We start from the raw sequence: 24,816 nt of genomic DNA on the forward strand, positions 1-24,816 counted from the left end.
CGCGAAGTATCTGTTCTTCTATATATTTTTAATAAAAATATTGATATCTGTTATTATATTATACATATTATATTATTGTATTAATATATATACATTGCATTATTATATTATTGTATAATATATTTGATATATCAATCGTTTGAACTAAATTTGAATTTAGCGCCCTCCCGATACGTAGGAAATATCCATTCGTAGAGAAATCGTCGGGCTGCGTTCGGAAACGTCACCCCAGGGTAAGTATGTACACACGGGTATACTCCCTTCTCCTTCTAACTCGCTGAGATAGAAAGAGAAGGGAGTATGAGAGTATACTCGTGTGCACTCGGGTGACGTTTTCGAACGCAGCCTAGAATGTCACGTAAAAAACAAAGGATAAGCGATAAGCGCCAAAAGTGGTGCGTTTTTCGAAGCGTGGCTTGAAGCGCATTATTGGTGATCAGGATTGACAAAAAGAGGCGCGAGAGGAGAATCTGTAGAATACATCGAGCCTTTCAGGTAACTAACCGTGCAAACATCCGAACATTTTCACGTCCCAATCGCTCGCGGACTTTTTTTTCCCCCTCGTCAGAAGTTACGTGTTCGCATCCTCGATCGGAGTGTGCGTTGCGTGCGTTGTACACACACACAACGCGTTATCTCTGCACAATAAAGGGTCGACAACAAGGGCACGTCGGACGATTGATTGTTTCGGACGAACGTGTTGCGCGGCTTTCGGCAGCGAGAACGGGCGGTATAGAGGAAGAGAGAGAGAGAGGCTAAATCCGCTAAATGAGGTGGAATTATTTGGAAGACGTAAAAAGAACGCGGGGAACGACGATCGCGAAATTGCATCGAGTTGCCGGCAATTCGAGATTCGTCAGTCCGAAACGAGGCGGGGAGCACGCGGCCGCCGCGTCGCCTTCCGATCGTGCCTCTGCCTCTGCATAATCGGCACGGCACGTAACCCAATATCCGCGGTATCTCGAAACGTTTCTCCCTCGCGCTGCGAGGGACGAGACGAGATTACGGATTACGGTTCTTCGTATACCGTCGTATGCTAACGGTGTCACGTGTCACGTTGCAGGAGCGATCCAGACGGATGCGAGAAACGCCGGGACTGTGTGCGACGCGCATAAGGAACTGTTTGACCTGAAAAATAAATAAAATAGAAACGTGGTCGGGACGAGCCAGCACCATGACCCAGCAACCGTCCTCCGAGGTCGTCGTTTTCGTCACTCACGTGGAATCCGACGACGTATACCTGAAGATATGGGGCCAGATGGACAAGCAGGCTGCTACCGCCATAGAGCATTACATATATCCCCTGGTGGAACAGTTCAATCAGGGATACGGCTGCCCTTCCAAAGGGAACAGACTGATTGTCGGCACGTTGTGCTGCGCCAGATTTCAAACCGAGGGCTACTATCGGGCGAAGATACTCAGCGTGCGTCCCGATGGCATGATTGTCGTGCAATTTATTGACTACGGCAACATAGAGGTTCTACCGCCAAGCGAGATCCATTTGTTGGACAATGTACGTGGATCGGATCCTTTGCAGGCTTATCCACCAATGGCGGTTGAATTTACATTGCTCAATGTATTACCTGTAAATGGTGTTTGGGAAAATAGAACGGTCGACGGAATTCGAAAGATTCTGTGTTACAACGAATTCAGAGCGTTGATTCAGATGATGAATAATCGTTGCCTGATTAAGCTGTGGTACAACAACGAAGACTTCGGCGAGCTGCTGGTGAAGGAACGTATGGCTTTACCAGCCACTTTGCAGGATATGTTCAGGTATGACAAATTTTATAATTGATTTTTTTAAATTTAATGATGGATTTTTTTAAAACTGTTTTTATCATACTGTATTACTTAATTTTTTATTATTTAGGCCAAAGCATTTGGTGCAAAATCGAATACTTCAACAAATGCCGCCGTATCAGCAACAAAACAAGGGCAATATGAATAACTTTGCAGCAATGCCAATGATGCAAAGCCCAAATGTGAATCATAATGTCAATATGCAACAAGGGTTATACCACAAGACTTTCTCTCCCGATGTACAACACAAACACGCTGTTCAACCGATACTGCAGCATCCGCCGGCAACGCAGCATCCACCACATCCACCACCACCGCCTGTTCAAGAAGCGCTCGTGTTTAAATCGCGAGTATTAGACGTGGGCTCGAGTCACGAAGTGTTGATATCTCACGTAGAAGACGGCCCGCAAAAATTTTCCGTACAAGTTGAGAGCACGAGGGCTATACTGACTCGTCTTATGAACGATATAAACAACCATCCAAAGCAACCGTTGCAAGAACCACCGTTACCGGGATCGGTTTGCTTGGGACGCTACAAGGACACTTCGGGAGACCGAGTTCTATGCCGGGCAGTTGTAATGTCTGTGATGGAGCATAAATGCAAATTGTATTACGTTGATTTTGGCCATACGGAAGTTTTGCCGTATACAGACATTTTCCAATTGCCACCCGAATATATTAATCCTAAGGTGCTTTCCATTCGATTCACATTAAGCGGCTTAAAAGAACTGAGTATCTCACAGGAGATGAAAGAGTTTTTTAAGGACCTGGTGTACAGAAGATTACTTATTTTGCACGTCCGTCCGCCGGAAGGGCCGCCGTTGATTCAGTACGGTGACTTGTACGACAATGGTGTTAACGTGAAGGATATGCTAAAAAAAGGATTCCCAACACCAGCCGCGATGATACCTATAACATATTCCTACCCACAATTACGACAATTGGCAAAAGATTTCCAGGAAATTGTGCACGTCTCTTATGTAGAGTCGTGTAAAAAATTCTATGTGCAACTTGACAGTGGAGTGAAGTCCCTTGAGTCTATAATGGCTGGCTTGGCGCAGTATGCTAAAACTGCATCTACTTTAAATATAGCGCAACTGAAAGCAGGATTACCCTGCGCCGCTCTATACGATTCATCATGGTAAGTTTGAAATAGCTTAATGTTCTCTGCTATCGTTACTCCCTGGGTTAGTAATTATAAAATAAATGTTCTCTTATTTTTTTAGGTATCGTGCACAAATCCTTGGTATTGTTGGAGACAAAGTTAAAGTAGTATATGTTGATTATGGAAACGAAGAAGTGTTACCTGTCATATCACTTCGCACTATTCATGATGATTTAGTAACGAAATTGCCAGCACAAGCTATAAAGTGTGCATTGAATGGTTATGAGGTGCTTTCACTAGACCAGGAAGTTTCTAACCATTTCGAAAGATTGACGCTCGAGAAACGTTTTTATATGAAAGTAGTTGCTGCACAACCCAATGGCCTATTGGTCGATTTATTCGAATTTGACACAATGAGGAGCGTTCATCCTCAATTATTGAACAATTTGTTCTGCGATAAAACCGAAAATTCTACGACAAGCTCGCGAAACGAGGAAGTTCAGCATCCTGTAAAGACGACGAATGAATTCCAGAGGTAATAAATCGATAGTTAATTTTCAGTCTGAAACCTGGCTATTGTTAATATTGTATATAAAATTAAGTTAAAGCAAATGGTCTTAACGAATTATTGTGATGTATTCATTATCACTCAACTCAATGACAATTGTATAAAATGCAATTTATTGCATCACAGGTCTCGTAAAAATCCAAGAATATAACATATACATTTTAGTTACATAAAATTGTGTTCAACGTAAACTCTATTTCTATTTATATTGAGAAGTATTAGCATTTTATGATTTCATATTAAGTTTACGTTTAAATTTTACTTTAATTTATTTTAATTTTTAATGGTTTATTAATTCTCTTTGTATAAATTTTATAATTGAATAATTTTCCCTAATATATTGCATTCTTGTTTTTTTCCTTATGTTGTATTTATATAGAATTATTTTAATACAGCTATTTCTTTTACAGTGAAGATAAAGACAAGTATGGCAAAAAAAGTAACATGGATTCTTGGAATCGTAATCAAAATACTAGGCCCTTTCAAGACAATAAGTCAAATACTTGGAAAGGGGAATGGTCTCAAGAAAAACAATACGACAACAAACGTGAAAGAGCCGGCAATTATTTCCAACGTGACGGTTCACAGAATGATCGGTTTATTAAGGACAAAGCAGCAAACAATAGATTCAACAGAGATAAATCGTATAACAAATACGATGAAGGTGATGCAAATGGATCTAACAGAAGTAATAGATTTCCTCGCGATAATGGAAATAGATTCCCTCGCGATAATGGAAATGAAAGGAGATACCGTAACAATTCGTCTGATAAGGCAAATAGCGACAAAGATTCTGATACTTCGTCCAAAGATAATGATAGACGGAGGAAAGGTGGTTTTAAACGTGATGGTTTTAACGATAGCCGAGGAGGAAGCCGCGACGGTGGAACGTCGGGCAGATTCCGAACTGCGAATTGGAATGACAGAAAAACTACGCCTTATAAGGCTAATTATAGAAATGAGAAATTTAACGGTATTTAGTACTTATAAACATATTACTTGATGTATAATGTATAAATAATATGCAAATGTGATTTTATGATATATTTTGTTAAATATAGGTGATTATGATGGCGGCAATAAATTCAGAAATAAAGAGGATAATACAAATAATGTTTATGATCCGGTAGGAAAAAATTAATTATAAAATATGAATTATATATTTGTACGTTTGCTAGATTCGAACATTTTATAAAATATCACATATGTGTATATGTATGTTTTCAGACAATTGATGGTGAATCATGGGGTACAAACGACGCTGACAAAGAGCTACCAAACAATAATACTGCTGATGTAAAATCCCAACTTTCATTAATGAAAATCGATATCACTCTCAATTCCATGAAGAATTGTGAAGTGGTATTTATTAACGATCCATTGGACTTTTTTGTTCAGTTAAATCCCGATTGTTTGGAATTAGATTCTATCATGGAAAGTATTGCTGCAACTTACGAGAACGGTGGAGAAATAATGCAAGCTTCCGAAATACAAAGTGGTACATATTGTATCGCTCAATACTCAGATGATCTTAAATGGTACAGAGCAATAATCAAATCTGTAGAAGGAAACAGTGCGATTGTGGAATTTGTCGACTATGGAAACACAGAGTCGGTCGACTTAATGAATATTAAAGTCATTTTAGAAGAATTTCTAAAACTGCCGATGCAAGCGGTACATTGCAAACTACTTGGATTGACAAATACGAGCGATGAACAACATACGATTTTCTTGGAGAAGGCCGAAGGGAAATCTTTACAAGTGGAGTTTGTTTCTGAAGAAAACGGAATATATGATGTACTGTTGTGTGAAGTTGTTGATGGTTTACCGAACACCAATTCTATAAATGAGGAGTTTTGCACAATCGCAGATTTAAGAAAAGTGAAACAAGCTGCTGCAACGAGTAAAAAAACGTTTGAAACCATAACTGAGAGTATAACAGCTACAGATTACGCTCCTCTTGATTCAAAATGGAAAACGATTTCATACGATCCTGAATCTAAGCAGGATGTAGTCGTGACATGGTTTATAAATCCTAATAAGTTATATTGTCAGCTGTTATCTAAAGAAACAGAATTTAAAACAATGATGAGCGAGATACAAAAAACGTATGCTGGTAGAAAATCTGTGACACATAAATTACAGGTAATCATTGGTCTTATGATACTTAGTCTGTTCTATCAAGATTTACTATTTTTATTCTAAAAACAAATTATAATCTGTATACGTGAAAAACAATACTGTGATCGAGTTAATAAAAGTGTAACTTTTTTTAGATTGGTTCAGCAGTTATAGCTATATTTTCTGAAGATAGAGCTCTTTATCGAGCGGAAGTTGTGAATATTGATACGCGGAAGGATGCATACGTAGTTCAGTACATAGATTTTGGAAATTGCGCGATCGTAGATCAATATAATATCTATCCTGTCGAGAAGAAATTTATGCATCTGCCTAGATTAGCAGTGCAGTGTTCCTTAAAAGATATCGTACCTAATAATAGTAACTTGAATTGGTCTCAAGTGGATAGTAACGCGCTCGATAATTGCTTCAGTGCTGATAAATACGAATGCATATTCCATAGTTTTAATGACGATCAATATGTAATTTCATTAAACCATGATGGACAAGATGTGGGTAATATTTTGGTGCAGAAAAATCTTGCAGTCTTCACTACAAAACCTTCGATTGAAACAATCAGTGGTAAGAATTATTTCTAAATTCATTTATATTCCGATACACATTTTTATAACAATAGTTGGAGGGGTGAAAGTCATAGGCTACGGTCAACGTGACGCTACAAATGCTTCGAAGCATTCCTTTTCTCTTTTCTTTCAATGAAGAAAGAAAGAGAAGAAGAACGCTCCAAAGCATTTGTAGCGTCACGTTGACTGTAGCCATAGTGGTGTGGGTCAAATTTTTTTAAATTTTTTTTCGCGTGCATAGATGCAATCTATACAATATATAAATTGCATCTATGCACACGAAAAAATATTTTTAAAAATTTGACATACACCACTGGTTTTTACCCCTCCAGTTATACATTTCACAACATCTCGGGTACTCGCAACCCGTCGCGTCGCGTAAAAGAGTCACGGTCGGTCTCGCTCCGCGTGTACTTGGCGCGAGACACTACCGTGTCTCTTGATATGTTAAATGCCAGATCATTTGACACTTAAACATTGTATTTTTTATATTTTAGCTGCAGAAACACATGATTCAGAAGTTAAAGAACTCAATGTTATAGAAAGAGTGGACATAAGCCTCTTGAGTGGCCAAACTCTCAAAATGAGAGTTTCTAATGTAAAAAATACAACCCAGTTTTATGTCCAGCTTCCATCTGCTTCAAAATGTGAAAGCATTGTTGATCAATACATGGCTAATAAAGATACAAAGGTATTACTTAGTACAAGTGCATTTCAGCTACGAATCATATTCTGTCATGTATATATTGCTCATGAACTTTATGGAAAATTAGAAAAGTAACTCCCCATTTTTTTTTAACAAACATGAACTAACGGCTTGTCTTATTCACAAGCTATGATATCATTATTTAATAATTACAGCAAAATTCATATATTTGTAAATTTCTTAAATGATTAAACAAATTCTGAGATTCGAAAATTAAACAAATTAGAAATTACTTATATTATTTCTTGAACTTTATGATTCCTAAATATATATTACGGTGATGAAAAAAAAATTGTATTCATGTATTTAAAAATTTAATATCTCGTTAACACAAATGACTAACATCATGAATCTGGTTTATCTTATAACAAAATTTATGATATTTAGCCCAACATTCCTGAATGAATCGAATCGTACTTTCTGAAACTGTAGTAATATTTATAATTTTGACTCCATAAAATAAAACGTCTTAAATATCATTGCACGATGTATGGTATTAACATATAAATAATTAAAAATTAATTGTAACAGTATCATTATGAATGTTTCATCATAATGTTCGAATTTCCTAAAATAACAATAACTTAACATTGAAAAGAGCTTGTACCTTCTCATTCAACCTAACGATCGTTCGCATGAACTCAAGCGAATCTTATTGATAAGAAGTTAATATCAGGTGATGCCGCGATTATCAACCCGCGAGTTGTGTATTGGCGCGGGTTGTTTAGTCAATACAAATGGAACATGGAAGCGAGCTGTAGTGATTAACTGTACACGGTCCGTCGGGTTTGATGTAAAATTCATTGATACCGGAACATACGATGAAATCCTGAATGATGTGAGTGTACATAGATATTTACAAAAACTTCTACAGGTTTTATTGCTTCCACGATGCGAGTTAATGCCATACATCCATGTTGCAATTCGAAATTGTGATATTGAAACTGTTGAAATTATAAGTAAATTATGAATATATATAAATAAGAAACTTACAGTTTTGATATTCATTAATTCCCATTATTAATATGACAATCTAATGATCTAGGCTTTAGCTCTACCTGGAGAGCTCGCAGTCATGCAGAACCAAGCGTTGGAATGCTCCCTACAAGATGTGCCAGCGTCGTCCGACGTAGAGAAACAATTGAAGGAACTTGAAGGCAAAGAAGTGTTAGTCTATGTGGAAGAAGTCAATAATAGCAGGTTTGTATAAATTTTACGCTGCAGTTACAAATACATAAGTAAGTTTCAAATAATATTAACATTTCCTTGGATATTACTATCTTTTGTTCGTATAGACTTATCGTAAAATTGTACGATCTATCCGGCAATGGGATAACGAATACTGAGGAGAAGATACCACCCGTATGTCCGATGCCTATTCTAAGTTCAACTCACAAGGTCTCGGTATCGTATGCGGATCATTCTACCAATATCTGGTTGCAACGGTATTCGGACGTGGATATTGAGACTAAACTGTCGGAAGATCTTCAACAGTATTACACTAATTCTGGTCAAAGACTCGAGCCAGAGGTACATCTATTATGCGCGACGAAATATTCAGACGACGGTCAATGGTACAGAGGAAGAATCGTTAGTCTCACCGAAACAATGGCCTATGTTAATTACATAGACTACGGCAACACTGAGGAAGTTGCTCTAGACTCGATCATGATTTTGGAACCGCAATTTTATGAACCCCATCAATTAGCCATAAATGTATCGTTATCTGTATCTTTTATTGGCACTGAGGCTGAACAGAAGGACATATTACAAACTCATTTGATGAATAAAGATTTCTCGGCTGTATTTTACAACGTACGCAAGAAGTGGATCGTCGATCTAATCGAAAATGAAGAAAAGCTCAGCGATAGATTCCGCTCGTTGAATTTAGTGAAAATAGAACAAACGGCATGTGAACCGACATCTGAGATACACATCGAAACGACAACACCTGGCAAATTCGATGTGTGCGTATCTCACGTGGACTCTCCAAGTCAGTTCTGGTTGCAATGTATGGACAAGATTGCGTCTCTAGATGAAAAACAAGAACAACTTCAGGCAGAAGTGATCGATTTTGTGGCGATAGACGGTATACCGGAAGAAGGCACTTTATGCGTTGCTTCTTACTCAATTGACGATCTCTGGTACCGCGCGGAGGTATTGGACGCGGATGAGGATATCACGACTGTCCGATTCATAGACTATGGCAATACCGATGTCATTAATAACAAACCGAGCAGCATTCGACAGATGCCGGACGCCTGGAAGAACTTGGAAACATTTGCATTGAAATGCCGACTTGATGTTATTCCCGTAAACACGGAGGATTGGAGCGAGCCGACTTGCGAAAGATTCAGGAATCTAGTAACATCAACGGAAAGTCTTCAGGCTCTTGTAATAGCAGATACCATGCCTAAACGCGTAGAACTGTTTATAAACGACAAGAGCGTCAGCGAGACGTTAGTTGAAGAGAAACATGCTATCATAATTAGTACCGAGCAGGAGCCCGTAGATGAGATAGTCGATCTTGAACTGGATCCGCATTCCGCCTTCGTGTGCCACATTAATTCGCCAAGCGAGTTTTGGGTTCAGGAGGAGAAATCTGTTGCCGACTTGGAAGTAATGGCGGATAGATTTATGGTCGCCGACATGTTCCCGAAGATCGACGATATAAAAGAAGGTTTACTGTGCGTCGCCAAGTATCCCGAAGACGAACAATGGTACAGAGCGCGTGTTATCTCTCACGACGAGAATGGCACGCAAGTTATATACATTGACTATGGAAACTCGGCGGTATCCACCGAGATTTGTGCCATTCCGGAAGATGTGGCGAATATACCGCCTTTATCGCGCAAATGCTGCTTGGAGCTGCCGTCGCAAGTCGAAAAGTGGTCGGAGCAGGCACGCGAAGAGTTCGTCAAATTGGCCGCGGAAGGCGCTACAATTTTCCTCCTAGACGTTCTGAAAGACCAAGAGACATCATTGGTGAAACTGACATTGGATGGCCAGAATGTCGCCGATATTCTCGGTAGCATGTGCGAGCGAATTTCACCGGTTATCGAGGAGAGATTGCCGCCGCTCGGTGAGGAGAATTCGCCAAATGTGATGGTCAGTTACGTTAACAGCCCGAGCGAGTTCTGGATTCAAGCAGAGAGCAGTATAAACGAACTGGAGGTAATGTCGGATCGTCTGCGAGATGCGGACAGTTTCCTCACGTTGAAAACCCTCGACGAGGGAACGGTCTGTGCTGCTCGATACCCTGAAGACGGTTATTGGTACAGAGCAAAGATAATTGCGCTTTGTGAAGAGGGCACGGGCGCGGAAGTATTATACATGGATTACGGTAATTCTGCAGTTACGGAAGACCTGAGAGTGTTGCCGGAAGATATCGTAAATATTCCCACTTTGTCGAAACGATGCACGCTGGAGACTGACATTGTTACATGGAGTGAACAAGCTTGCGATAAGTTCAAGGAACTCGCCGCTGAAGGAGCCACGATGTTCCAGTTTGAGACTCTCAATGAAAACGACCCGATGCTGGTTCGATTAAGTCTAAACGGGACGAATGTTATTGATCTTCTATCAGAATACGAAAACGTTCCAAAAATGGAAGAAGTAACCGAAGCAGAAGTTGAAAACACTGCTATTGATACGGAAAAACAAGAAACAGTGCTTCACGAGAGTCAACAAATAAATGAAAAACAACAAAATACAGTGCTTCACGAGGATCAACAAGTAAATGAGGATGAAGAAACTTCAAATTTGAGTAATATAGCTCAACTGAATTCGCCAAATGTGATGGTCAGTTACGTTAACAGCCCGAGCGAGTTCTGGATTCAAGCAGAGAGCACTACAAGCGAACTGGAGGTAATTTCGGATCGTCTGCGAGATGCGGACAGTTTCCTCACGTTGAAAACCCTCGACGAGGGAATGGTCTGTGCTGCTCGATATCCCGAAGACGGTTATTGGTACAGGGCAAAGATAATTGCGCTTTGTGAAGAGGGCACGGGCGCGGAAGTTTTATACATGGATTACGGTAATTCTGCAGTTACGGAAGACCTAAGAGTGTTGCCGGAAGACATCATAAATATTTCCACTTTGTCGAAACGATGCACGCTGGAGACTGACATTGTTACATGGAGTGAGCAAGCTTGCGATAAGTTCAAGGAACTCGCCGCTGAAGGAGCCACGATGTTCCAGTTTGAGACTCTGAACGAAAACGACCCGATGCTGGTTCGATTAAGTCTAAACGGGACGAATGTTATTGATCTTCTATCAGAATGCGAAAACGTTCCAAAAATGGAAGAAGTAACCGAAACGGAAGTTGAAAACACTGCTATTGATACGGATAAACAGCAAGAAACAGTGCTTCACGAGAATCAACAAGTAAATGAGGATGAAGAAACTTCAAATTTGAGTAAGATAGCTCAACTGGATTGCGTTGACCAGATGGAGAAGCTTGAAATTAATGAAGCAGTGTTTAATGGAATTGGAAATTCTGATATAAATGAAGAATCCAAATCTAGCGAAGCCCAACAAATAAAAGAGAACATAGACGACTCTTGTGAAATTGTAGCTGAAATTTTAGCTGAATGTGCTTCAAGAGTGAGAGAGAATATCAGCGCAACCGAAACGAATAAGGATGTCATAAATGAAACAATTTCTAGTGCAAGTACTTCGATTGAGCCATATCTTAAAGCATCTTCGTCCATTATAACAGAACTTAGCGTTGATGAAATAATTGAAAATATGATAAGAGACGCCACTGACGATCTAGAAACGCAAAAAGTCGACGATGCAAATTCATCAAACGCAAATGAGACGCAACAAAATGCTCAAACCGAAGGGAGTGAACAACAAGAACTACATTCTCAAATACAGTCTATAGATATAAGTCAATCTTCGGACGTACAGATTTTAGAAACGATAAATACAGAAGCAGACATCGAGAAATCGATAAAAATTTTATCTATAACGACTAAGTCACAGCCTCAGGACGTGCAACTTGATGCTAGTCAAGACAAGGAGGAGGAAGTACGCGATAAGATGGAATCTGATGCAGACGAGTCCTCAAAATGCGAAATTTTAGAAATAGTATCGTCTTTGCCGAAAGAACAAATAAATCTCGAGCAGATTCAGAGCCAAAGTCCACCAACGTACGAGACCATTCCTGAAAGTACATACAATAATGGTTTGGAGACCCAATCTGAGAACACAGACATGAGCAACGATTCTTTCTCGGGATCAACTTGTCTGGCGAAATCGTCGCCCGTAATTAAGACTGACCCAATTGAGCGATGTAGTCACTCAGAAAAACAATCGGAGGACAAGGATGTACTGGAACGTGTCTCCGAAGGCGAGTCGTCTAATACGGAAACGAAACGTTCTGTAACACCAAAGACGTCACATTCGGAGAAAATTGTGGCGGCTGTCGTAAATCCCTATGTACAGTCAGTTCTCGACAGCACAAACGAGAATGACGAGGTACTCAGTATCTCCGTAGAGGACAACATTCCTAAATACGCTAAATAATTTTATAACATAGCAAATAACGTATTGCAAATTTATATGCACATACGCATTATATGTACGTACAATATAAACTTGCAGTATAAGAATGCGAACTTATATAATGTAGTTTTTCCAAAGGATCATTTTTATTTACCGTTTTCATATTATGTTTACATAAATATATATATATATATGTATATTTAAGAAAGAAAAGGGGTATAGTCGTACATATGATGTGTTGTACGGTAATCGTTCAGTTTTTCTCTTTTCTATTTTACAAACGACACAAATATGCCGCATTTCTTATAAATTGGCTACATACTGTTGTTACAATATACACGTTACTAAAGATTAATTAATCATATTATTTACGTTGCTTTTAGATTTAATAACTCATATAATATGAATATACTATATTCTTAATGTTCTTCACATTTCTTTCGAATTATATAATCTGATTAATTCGATATTTTTTCAATTTCTTGTTTTCAGTTTGAGATAATTTTCTTTTTTAGACTTGTAATTATATTATTAACTTTATTGTAATTATATTATTCATACATCTCTGCTTTTTGATATCCCACCAATATAAGCAAACTAAAATTTTACTTCTTTGACGTACGTATTTGATAATTATTACATAATCAAATGTTTGCAATTTTTAATACTATTTCTTAGAAGTAAAATAGTGCATCGATTATTTTTTTTGTCCCCGACAAATGCACGATTCTAAAAGCAATAACAAATATATCTACAAATTGTTACTTTTGCGATAAATTCGTATAATTACGTAACATAAAACGATAGTGTGATCGTATGCAACGAAGTTGTTTAAGCATTGTAAGAAAATAGCAAAATGATTATTTAAAACGTGGCGTAAGAGAAAGAAAAGCTGCTTTTTGTGTCGTTATTACTATGTTATATACATTTTTCATATATGAAATATATATATATATATGAAATAAATAAATATATATATATATATATAATCAAATTTGAATTGTGAATATATATGGCATCCTATGCCATATATATTATGTAGTTCCCTCGTTTCTTCCTACAATTCTTTATTAACATGTATAACATTGCGATTATAATAGTTGACAGACAAAGCTGTATAAATTTGTATTTCTATTCTGCTAAAATATATTTTTCTAATAAACATTTCAAGATATTCTGCCGCGTTTTGTCTGCATTTAATTCGCAATTGATAAATATAAGTGAAATTTCATTATTCATAGTTATTTTAATTCTTGAAAAACACTTTGTTACAGCGCTATAGTATACAGTGGATTTCTTCAGAGAGCCAGTACTTTTTATACATTATATATCGAACTGCTGATTTTATTGTCCTGTGTGACTTAAGAAGTGATCTTCAAATTCCTTTTTTTCATACGACTGCTGCGTTCTCTAGCTTTATTAATTTAGAAAATCATTAATTTCTCATTAATGATTTTCAATTTTATACATCAGATACTTTTTAATTACATGATTAGTATCGCTAAATATATTATATCACTAATTAATTATATAAATAGTATCACCAATGATTATATATCAAAAATATCAATTACGTTTATATTACAAGAATAATTAACATATTTTCATTTTTTTACTTTCATTAATATATAGGCAACATAATACGTTATATTAAAAAAAAAACTATAAAGACATAAAGCTTTTCGGTGGAAAAGGCGACAAAAATTGAGATTTAATCAATTGGCCTCGCATTTCGAGTGCGTGAAGTATCACCCTTTCGTTTGGCGATCATTAGATTCCTTTTCGCAATTGCATTGTAATTATCCCGTCTCTCCTTAGCGAGGAATTCGCGCGCGAGCGCGATCTCGTCCTCCAGGTACCATCGTAAGGGACCTCGGCATCGTTTACACCGTCCCAGATAAGCTCTGCCTTTGGCCTCGAGGATTCTGCGCTGAATGGGATACGGCGGCGGCCCGATGTTCTGTACGCGAAACTTCACCCCGGGCCCGCCGCTGCCTAGGAAGACGTTCGTCAAGGATGACGCAAACGGCGGGTTTCGCATGTCGTAGCGTTTCTCAGGATCCTGATCCTTCTCCTCGCAGCAGAACCCGTACGGCTTCTGCGGCAGCCGCGAGCGTGGCAATTTCGCGAGGCTGCGTTTGCTTGGCACCTTCCTCATGTCGTATATAACTTCTTAGTCGATCGTACGTCACGAATTTAAGGAACACTTTCCACTTCGAGGAATCATGTTAGCTGTAAATTGAAAATTACATGTCGCGCAATTACGAAATATTGTTTTAATCGATTCTTTCGATCAGTTGTCGTCGAAGCGAAACAATTGACAAATTTAATACTAACATATAATAAGTATGCAATCGTACGTGATGCTAGAAGGGTTCTTGAGATAATCTTCTGTTCTGTTCTCTCTCTCTCTCTCTCTGAAATTTTGTATTTTAAAAAAATTATTAAAATAAATGTACTAATTTTTATTAAAAAGTACGTATTTATTTTTACCAATGTAGACTAACTTTAATCTCGGTTTAATTTATTTTATCTTTTTCTAATTTCTAGAAAATTTTTTACACAATGTGTTCATAATAATATTTATTTCTACCAATATATAGATTAACTTTAATCTTGATTTAACTTCTTTTTATCTTTTTCTAGCTTTAAGAAAATTTTTTATTAATGTTTATTTCTACTAATGTAGATTTTAACGTTAATCTCGGTTTAACTTTACGTTTACGTTATATCTTTTTCTAATTTTCTGAGAAATTAAAGCTAATTAATCCACATTGGTAGAAATAGACCCAAGAAAATCTCTCAATTCAAATTTAAATATGTAACCGTAACATATATCATATCGATATATCATCGATCGACCAATGACGTGAGGACACATTGCGGTAAGAGAAGCGTCTCTTATCGATGAGTTTCGGAACGCACTCCCGGATAGTTCCCGCCGTTCCCGGTTCCCCGGGCTGCTGCTCGACTCGACGACAAATAGGTTAGGTAATAGGTGACACAGGTGTTCGTCAATCAATAGAGTGGCGTGGAGTGCCATGGAGACGCATACGAATGATACGCGAACGTGACCGGTTGTTTCAGGACGCGCATACCAAATTATGAATTCGTCCACCCTGTCGACGAGCACTCTAGGACACTCGACGGGACAGAGAACGCCAGAATCTCAAGACTCGGAGTTAACCTCCAGCGCGACTCAAACATCCAAGATCCTGAATCAGATGAAATCCGAGTTGCAGGAGCAGAAGCAACGTAAACGATTCCTCAAGGAGCTACACGCGAAACGCGTACAATCCTTGCGAAAGGAACTGGATTATCTTAAGGCGACGGAGTGGCGATATCAGCCTATAGATCGGTAAATGTCATTCGTGTTCTCCATCTCCGTCGACTGCTTGATATCCTGATATTGTTTAATGTTAAAAGTACTTGCCTTGAATATTTCAAAATTTTTTTTTTTAGATACTTAGATAGGAGCCAGAGAAATTAAAGATGCTGTCGTTAATCGTTAAAGGACTTCGATATGCTGCAAGCTACGTGCACTCGGATAATCAAACTGCAGAGGAAGACATAGATCAAGTCATATCTCGTATAGAGGATGCTAAGGAGACCAACGCGGATGAAACTGCCAAGCAAGCGGAAGAACTGAACGAAGAAGGATGTTACTACAGGACGGGAACTGTCACTCAAGTCACCGAGAGTTACGTCCTCATAGATGACTGCTATATGTACGACAAGATCGATAGCTCAACTGAGAATCTAAAAATAGCTGATAAAATTCGGTACTTGCTATATCTACGGGATTCAAAGGCGGAGCCGAAAGTACGAAAAATTATTTGTGTGATAGATGACGACTGGGAAAACACAAATGTCAAATCGGAGGAGAATGCCCACACTCGAGTGATACTGAGGAGTATAGTTGCCAAAGTGACAAAACGCGAAGGCCGAATCGCCATTGTCGAGCCAAACAATATTCGCATTGACTTGCGCAAAGTACGATCCGACTTCATTCCCGTAATTGGTGATTGGCTGACATTGGAATGCGTGGTCGAACTAAACGACAGCTCTACGGATTTGATTGGCGAAGTCTTGGAAGTCGATAGGATTAAATCGTTACGATCTAAGCTAGACTTTGGCGTGATATCAAAGTACAATTCAAACAGCGGAGTGGGAGTAATTGATAGGAATGTAATTTTTCATAAGCGCGTGTGTGATGTGGGTTACATTCCCTGCGTAGGTGACAAAGTGTGCAGCGAGAGCATAGAAAGCGATCAAGGACAGTGCAACTGGAGATCGCTGACCGTAGTGCCATTAGTTCAGGCAAGAATTAAATAACATTTAGTTATTTTGCCAGTTCTGATACCAATATATGTAATAAATTTCACAATATTTATGATTTATATTTTTGTTTTAGGCTCCAAAGAAATCCGTTGAGTTACCAGCCGTGAACAGTGTTCCTTCCATATTAGATTCCAGCGACTTACTAAAAAACAAATATGGTATTATCATAGACGACGAATTAAAATTTAATTTGAACGTAGGAGAGGAGAGTACCTTGACAGTTTCGATACGAAATAACGGCAGTTATGCTCATTTGTTGCAAAGCGGCTCTTTTACGTCTCAGAAGACCCCGTCTCAGTTGTCACTGGTGTCACCGACAAATACAGATATCGGCATAGTAGTAAATCCTTCCGAAAGTGTTAGTTATACATTCAAATGCAAAGCGAAATTTGTCGGCACGTCCGAGGAGCTATTTACCTTCAATTTCAAAGACTTCAAGATAGCTAGAGTGTTTCACATAACTGTCGATACAAAGAACATTTCACAAAAGACTGATTCTGCATCTATTATACAAATGAAAGAAAATATTAATGTACCTGATTTGAATGAGTTAATTGAAGTTACATGTATTCCTGGGGTAAGACCAACTAAGGCGCCTAAATTTATCAAAGTGAAAAGTGGCGTGTTCAGAATACCACGATACGTTTGGAACATATTTTCTGATAGCATACATAGTAAAGGAACACAGGCGGAGTTAGAGATCGCTGTTGGAGATCGGTTACCTTGTCTTCTAGAACCGCTTTCTTTCGAGACGTATAAGGAACGTTTCCACAACTTGTTGTATCTAGAAGAGATATCTGCAATGCTCGCTTTGCAAAAATATAACATGGAAAATGTAGTCTTACGACGATGCGGTGATTATCTTGCGCTAGAAGTGCCAGGATTAGCAGAAAGACGGCCTTCTCTCCTTGTCGGTGATAGAGCTATAGTATCTTTTCAATGGGATAAATCTCAAGGTAAGATTTGTAAGGAAGAAGCTGAAAAACATGTTTTGATATTATGGATATGATTATTATATTACTGAAAGATAAAAATGTAGTTTTCAAACTAATTTCGGTATGTTGAGATGATAATTGAATAATTATTGATTTTTTATTTGCTTTGTAACAGGCGATCTAAAATATGAGGGCTTTATTCACAAAGTCAGAAGTATGGATGTCTTTTTAAAATTTAACGAAAGGTTTCATCACGAATACAGTGGTGAGAGTTGTCGAGTGACATTTAAATGCTCGTATACCACTATTCAACGTTGTCACAACGCTGTTAATTTAGCTCTCAACCGTCTTGGACCTGATTTTCTGTTTCCTACCAAAGTAGTGCAAAAAGAGCCACAGTTCCATTTGGAGGAAGAGTACGAGGCCGAAGAGAAACCCACTCACATGCAAGTTCATCACAGACATAAATATGTATCTTCTAACAGTTCCAGTTCCTCTGTCACTTCGGTCAGCGATACAACCTCTAATAATACCAAAGTCTCTACGAGAATATCGGTAGCAAATAGACTTTTCAATTCTAAGCCTGCTGAATCGTCATTTAAACGTACAACGACGTCGGCTACAAGATCAGAAATAAATCAAAATTTTAAAACGAATTTGGCAAGGAATGCCAACGGGAGTAAGACTAACGCTGCCATGGTTTCAAGGACACCAAATGGACCGATCGCTCACACCAATGATGAACTACAACCATATATCACTCAAATAAAAAAACGGAAATTAAATTGGTTCAATAAAGAACTGAATTATTATCAAAAAGAAGCTGTGAGGAATATAATATTGGGATTAGCACGCCCGTTACCCTACGTTATATTTGGCCCGCCTGGAACAGGGAAGACAATGACTATGTGCGAGACAATCTTACAACTTTTGACCGTGATTCCGGAAAGCAGGCTTCTCATAGCAACACCGTCGAATAGCTCGGCAAACTTAATAGCGGAACGTTTGTTGGACAGTAACATCCTTAAGCCAGGCGATTTGGTATGTTTTGCTCTTCTATAGATTCTTTCGTGATTCGTGAACACCTAACAACAATTTTATATAAATTAACTATATATTCGTATATTCGGTAATAAATACAAATCATAAAAAGTTAGGTCAAATCGTTAATTATTAAATAGTCCCAGTTTCACTGTATTTATTCATTATATGTACATGCCATAGGTTCGACTGATAGCTCATCATTACTTGGATAGTGATTCTATTCCCGAGAAACTGTTACCTTACTGTGCTACGGCAGAATTAGCTGCGGAAGGAACATCCGATCGCTTCTATCAACATGAGAACGGAGTGAGAGTGAACTGTACCATGTCCGTACTGGGTCGCCATAGAATTACCATCGGCACCTGCACATCGTTGGGAATATTGTACAATATGGGCTTTTCTCGTGGTCATTTCTCGCACGTTCTAATCGACGAGGCTGGTCAAGCGACCGAGCCAGAGATTATGATTCCCTTGAATTACATTCATTCCGATCATGGTCAGGTGATACTCGCGGGCGATCCAATGCAACTTGGGCCTGTCGTGCACAGCAAACTGTCGATGAATTTCGGATACGGCGAATCATTCCTATCGAGACTTTTACATCAATTTCCTTACCAGAAAGACCCGGAAGGATATGAAACCGGCTATGACCCCAGACTTGTTACGAAACTTATAATGAACTATCGGAGTTTACCAGAGATATTGGATCTACCAAACTCGATGTTTTATGAATCAGAATTACAACCACAGGTATGTATAACTATTGTTATTATGCTAAGCTTGGAATTTTGTCTGACTACAATTTGTTTGTTTGCCATATTTAGATATCATCTGAGAACAGTGACGAAGCTAAACTATTGGAAATGCTGGAAACAGAACTGCCCAAGAGAGATGGATTGCCATCGGCCATAATCTTTCATGGGGTCAATGGTGATAACTACCAAGATCCCGAGAGTCCAAGCTGGTACAACCCCGCAGAAGCGACGCAAGTGTATCTCTATTTGAGGAAGTTATATAAATCCGGGCTTAAGCCAAATGATATAGGAGTTATAACCCCTTATCTGAAACAGGTATACACGCTTATTTTAAATAAAATTCTACACTTTATACTAAAAGACAATTTCTTCCTTTCATTCATGAAAAACACTTTTCTAAATTAGGTACAACAAATCCGAGATATGCTGTTGGAGTTAGATCTTAATTTGCCAAAAATCAGCAGTGTAGAAGGATTTCAAGGACAAGAAAGGAAGGTAATCATTATTTCGACTGTCAGATCGTGCAAGAATCTAATTGAAGAAGATGTCAAGCACGCTCTAGGCTTTGTCGCTTCGCCCAGAAGACTCAACGTCGCGATCACTCGTGCTCGCGCTCTACTCATTATCTTGGGAAATCCGAGAGTACTCAGTTTGGATCCGTATTGGAGGAGCGTTCTGACATATTGTATCAATCATGGTGGATACACGGGATGCAATTTTTTACCTTCGTATATAACGGATTTCCAAAATATAAATGTCTCGTAATCGCATAAGTTGCAACTTGAATACTAACTTGTAACTTAAATAATATTGAGACATTTATAATTATAATTATTATATTATAACTATAATTATATATATTTATAATATAATAAATAATTATATTTTATATTAAAACTAATATATAACATGTGACATTGAACAACAATTCCCTTGCACGTTTTACAACCGAGCTATCAACTTGTAACAAATTGAAACTATAGAATTCCTTTTTAGGCCCAGTTTTTCATTCTTTGATTAACTTGTATATAGCTTAGACTTAATCTAAAACTTAAAATAAAAATTGTGTTTTTTAATTCATGGTTAATTACTAAGCTAATAGTTTCTTAGTGCTAACTTTTACTATCAGAAAATTCAACTTCTAGGACTGCGTTTCGATATTCACTGCCAGTACTGAAAATCTATAGTTTACGTCACGTATATTACAGATTTTTAGTACTGGCAGTGAATTGGAACGCAGCCTAGTTTTACCTTTACTAGAAGGTCATAACCTGTCTATAGTTCTTTTATGCTGAGTAAAAAAAAAGAGACTAGTAAATAGTAAATAGAAAAGTAAATTGAAAATTTAAGTTTTGTGCGTATTATTAATCAACATGTATTTCGATAATTTTGATGTAAACGTTTTATAACAGTAATGAAGAATTTATAAAAAGACGTAAAATATTTCAGCGTAGATCAAATTATTGTAATGAATTAGATAATTTTGATTTCTTTTCTAAATTTTGACTATCAAAGGCGACAGTCGCGCTATAGGTTTATTGAAGGTTGATTAACCAACAAACAATAAAAGTTAATTTTCAAGTAAAAGTAACCTAACTAGATTTTACCTTCAAATGAAAACTAGGCCTAAATAAAATATCTAATTTCTTTTTTTATTTTTCGAAACTTTTTGTTGACATAATATTTGACAGGATAGCCCAATAATATGATTTCTAGTCGAACTAAAAATGTGATTTATGGAGATACGGATAGTATAAACAATAAATGTGATGTTTTATAAAATGTTATTATTGGTCGCTTATTATTTGTTATAGTATTATTTGACAGTTACAAGATACTGACAGTACCAGCGAATAAAAATACATCTGGTTTCATGATGTAAGTAATGTCACGATGGTATTTCCATTATTTCTTTTGAAAGGTACATTGCGTCAAAAGCCTGTGCCTTTACTGTTAATTATTACTGTTAATAATTGGAGGTGGAATATCTCTTTTGGGCATTACTTCTCCACGTTGTATCGAGTTGTCACATATCCAAATTCCACGAATGTTGATACTGAAATCAAAGTGAATTGTCTTTAAAATTTATATTCAAGAAAAGTACATTTTACAAAACGTCACGCGTTCATAACTATTACATGTAATGGCAAAACAATACGAAAAAAACTAAAACGCTTCAGTTGTAGCGCAATTGACAAAAACAATAAGTTAACACAGATGGATAAATGTTAAAATATATTAAAACGTACAAAAATCGAATTTAATGTTAAATATAATTAGACGCAAATTGGACGAATTATTATTATTATTATTATTATACAGTGTATAGTTACTTGACATTAGCGTCTATAATATGCATAACTTTACTTTTACTTTTCTGATGTCTACTGCCATGTGTTATGCATTAAGTAAATCAAATGTGATATTATAAACGCAATATAATTGTGAATGATACTGACCTCTGTTAGTTCCACACTATACTTACTGGGTCTTGATTTTTCGCTTTTAATTTTCTCTCAATTAGATTCTCTAGTGCCTCGCTTCGCACACTCAGAGTCTCAATCTTCTCAACCAATTGTTGATATGGGGACGCCGGCTGTCCTCCCATTACTACGTGTCCCAACTTACTGTCGATTTTAGCGTCCAAACGTGCATTACGGATTAAGTTCACAATCCAGCATTCTGCAACATCCGCCTTCATATTCAGTTTCTCCGCAAGCATCCTATAAATAACGCAAAAATAATGTAAGAGTAACTGACAAACACCGAGCATAAATGATTGATTAACCTGTTTTTACAACCATGAAAATTATTGTAAAAATTACGTACTGGATACTAATGCATTGATGAATTCTGCAGAACGTTTCGAAAATCATCAATCGTGCATTCTCTACAAATTCACTCAGCAGAGCGATTAAAAAGAAGTCATTATAGACGACAGTCTGGCACTCCTGCAATTTTTGCCGAGCTCCATCAAAGTCAAAATTAACATACAAATGTTCCAGAAACTCTGTGATGGGATCTCGATAAGTATAAGATTCCTATATATAAAAATTTTTTTAAATGACTTACGTATAGAATTTCATTTTATTAATATACGGCATAAAAAATCGCACAATTTTTTTGTCTTGACAAATTTAAACTATTATTTTCTTAGTAAAACTTCACGAATACATATTCGCCCTCTTCAAGATTCTCTACTTAGATTGGATTAATGTTTGTCATTGTTACTGTCAATCAAGAAACCTCGTACGAAATTTTATATGCCTTCCAAAGCTTTTAAAATTCGACCTGTTGTATCACTTTTACGAGATCCTTCAGAATAGACCGCCTAGAACGATTGACGATAACTGCCGCAGCCAAATAACGAAGTATATGCGGGCACATAGTTTGAATAGCATTTAAATAACTGCAAAAATATATACACATTATAATTTCTTTAATTTTCGTAAATACTGTTAAATACTTTCTCAAGAAATCGTACGTACTGTGGCCGGTAGAGGAACATCTCAATAATGAGATCTCTTCCCTTCACATGATTAAAGAACACAAATAGACTCCAATGAATGAGCCATGTGCGTTGCTGTAATACTTGCAGCGAATTGCCGATAACATTACTGTCGATATACTCTCGCAACTTGTTCACGTCCTCTAATGCCGTTTCCCAATTTTGTACAAGAATCTCTGATGCCAATTTTCCCCATAAGACATTTAAATAGTTCTGGAAATTAGACATAAATGTTAGATAATTTTATAAAACGTATTGTACTTAATTTTTATAATTTATTAAAAATTGGCAGTACCTTATCGGTAGGGGACATAATCAGCATATAGAAGTACAAATATGACGTCGAAACGGAATAATTGCCACACTCGTAGCGATACTTAGCCAGCTTCACAAAGTTATCCATCATTTCTACCCTAAACTGTAAAGACAAAACCAATAAAAAAATTTGTACACTCGTAACGTTTTAGAATATTAGATCAATTATTTCATTATCTAACGTAGTAATAATAACTATTCCTCTTACATCTGATTCTTGAGTGAGGTAATTATTAAGTGCTTTAGAATCGCGCATGTTCTCCATCTTCTTCATAATTTCCTCGTTGTTCATAAGAGCCAGCACTACCGAGACATTGGTCTGGAGTACACCAAGCTCTTGCAACACATCGGCACGTCTGGATTTTATCTCCTGCAACCAGTAATATCGCTATCATTAATTCATTGTGTAAAATGCACAATCTAAATCTATTGACTAGTATTCACAGTCTGTTCTTATTTCAAGGCTGTCTTAAGTAATGTCTTGAGATGCTAATATGGCTCTGTGTGTGATCTTATATATATATTATATATATATAATCTGACTATAATAGGTTCCATTTGTACTTTGTTTGTCCTTGTTTAACATTTGCTAAACAAGGATGAAATGATTCTATGAAGAGCGAGTAAGCGCTAAATAGAATTGTGCGCTTGAACCTACCCTAAGAATACCGGCTTGTAAGGGAGTATGCAGTAAGACATAAGCAGTAAGCTATTGACTAATGGATTTTTACAGGAATAATTGACCGTGGTCAATAACTTACCGCTTATGTCTTACGGTTATTGTAGACAAGCCATAAGACGATCTTAAATATGAGTACCGACTATGAATACCGTTCTATGATGTGAACTAAATCTATAACATTCGTCTCGCAATCGCGCAACAGTGGCATACACGTTACGTAGAGAAACGCACCTCCGGTACTTCCACATTGGGATACAACTGCTTTCTAATGTCGATGGTGTAGTCGATCATGTTCGTCTTGCTGAGGATGTCGAGTTTCGCGTGCAGCAGCTCGTCCTCATCATAAATCTGCAATACACATACATGTAACATAACCAAAACGTAGGTCCCGCGACACCCGTAGGTTACCGTGCGCTTTACATGTTTCGCCGACAGGAATTCCAGCAGAGGAAACACCAAGTGCCGGTCCAGGTATTGACCTATGCGAGACGTTAAGTCGAATTTCGCCATCGCGGCGTCTTCGGTTTAACGTCGGTTAACTCGTGAATTCGTCGATCCTGACCTAACCCGCACGTTCACTTGTGATCGCGCCGAACGAAGAACGAAGAGCCATCTCCATCTCGCGCAACGCAACGTGGCTTCCCGGAGGAAGTCCGAAGTGAGCGACAGTTCGCGCGAGCCGGGGATTTTTGCCGACAGGTTCGCCATTCGCCCACGCCGCAACGAAAAATTACTGAAATCACTGGAGGAAGGAAACGATTGATTGGCCGACCAAAAAAGTGCGAGCGGTGCGAGCCATCAAAAAACGCACATCTGACATCTCGTTTATTGCATATTAATC

General features: G+C 37.7%; 4 protein-coding genes across 9 annotated transcripts; 2 read left to right on the forward strand and 2 right to left on the reverse strand.

Moving 5' to 3' along the window:
- Positions 1-338: 338 nt before the first annotated feature.
- Positions 339-13,570, forward strand: LOC143898650 (protein tudor). 3 transcript variants are annotated; one of them, XM_077408252.1, is made up of 12 exons: positions 339-495; positions 1,064-1,776; positions 1,874-2,944; positions 3,030-3,443; positions 3,887-4,449; positions 4,538-4,602; positions 4,704-5,621; positions 5,753-6,176; positions 6,676-6,869; positions 7,561-7,722; positions 7,930-8,084; positions 8,180-13,570. In XM_077408252.1, the coding sequence occupies exons 2-12, from the start codon at positions 1,175-1,177 to the stop codon at positions 12,414-12,416; spliced, it is 8,805 nt and encodes a 2,934-aa protein (XP_077264378.1). In that variant the 5' UTR covers positions 339-495; positions 1,064-1,174; the 3' UTR covers positions 12,417-13,570. The 3 variants fall into 3 exon arrangements, with proteins under 3 accessions (XP_077264378.1, XP_077264380.1, XP_077264379.1); XM_077408253.1 differs by lacking the exon at positions 339-495 and adding an exon at positions 693-935; XM_077408254.1 differs by lacking the exon at positions 7,561-7,722.
- Positions 13,111-14,843, reverse strand: LOC143898663 (uncharacterized). Its single transcript, XM_077408288.1, has 2 exons — positions 14,733-14,843; positions 13,111-14,627 (listed from the first exon to the last, which is right to left on the reverse strand). The coding sequence occupies exon 2, from the start codon at positions 14,551-14,553 to the stop codon at positions 14,107-14,109; it is 447 nt and encodes a 148-aa protein (XP_077264414.1). The 5' UTR covers positions 14,554-14,627; positions 14,733-14,843; the 3' UTR covers positions 13,111-14,106.
- Positions 14,844-15,314: 471 nt separating this feature from the next.
- Armi (probable RNA helicase armitage) lies at positions 15,315-21,257 on the forward strand. 2 transcript variants are annotated; one of them, XM_077408196.1, is made up of 8 exons: positions 15,315-15,386; positions 15,483-15,753; positions 15,858-16,715; positions 16,810-17,692; positions 17,847-18,712; positions 18,896-19,465; positions 19,540-19,785; positions 19,876-21,257. In XM_077408196.1, exons 3-8 carry the CDS (start codon positions 15,888-15,890, stop codon positions 20,233-20,235), a joined length of 3,753 nt encoding a protein of 1,250 aa, XP_077264322.1. In that variant the 5' UTR covers positions 15,315-15,386; positions 15,483-15,753; positions 15,858-15,887; the 3' UTR covers positions 20,236-21,257. The 2 variants fall into 2 exon arrangements, with proteins under 2 accessions (XP_077264322.1, XP_077264321.1); XM_077408195.1 differs by having other exon boundaries at positions 15,360-15,402.
- Eif3e (eukaryotic translation initiation factor 3 subunit E) lies at positions 21,238-24,625 on the reverse strand. 3 transcript variants are annotated; one of them, XM_077408197.1, is made up of 9 exons: positions 24,384-24,625; positions 24,207-24,323; positions 23,502-23,663; positions 23,274-23,396; positions 22,959-23,191; positions 22,762-22,879; positions 22,300-22,511; positions 21,956-22,193; positions 21,238-21,526 (listed from the first exon to the last, which is right to left on the reverse strand). In XM_077408197.1, the coding sequence occupies exons 1-9, from the start codon at positions 24,483-24,485 to the stop codon at positions 21,497-21,499; spliced, it is 1,335 nt and encodes a 444-aa protein (XP_077264323.1). In that variant the 5' UTR covers positions 24,486-24,625; the 3' UTR covers positions 21,238-21,496. The 3 variants fall into 3 exon arrangements, with proteins under 3 accessions (XP_077264323.1, XP_077264324.1, XP_077264325.1); XM_077408198.1 differs by having other exon boundaries at positions 21,930-22,193; positions 24,384-24,624; XM_077408199.1 differs by having other exon boundaries at positions 24,396-24,623.
- Between the last annotated feature and the right edge of the window lie 191 nt (positions 24,626-24,816).

The sequence above is a fragment of the Temnothorax americanus genome, unplaced genomic scaffold (genome assembly GCF_048541705.1).
Source record: "Temnothorax americanus isolate GAGA-0224 unplaced genomic scaffold, ASM4854170v1 Scaffold24, whole genome shotgun sequence".
In the NCBI taxonomy this organism is placed as follows: Eukaryota; Metazoa; Arthropoda; class Insecta; order Hymenoptera; family Formicidae; genus Temnothorax; species Temnothorax americanus.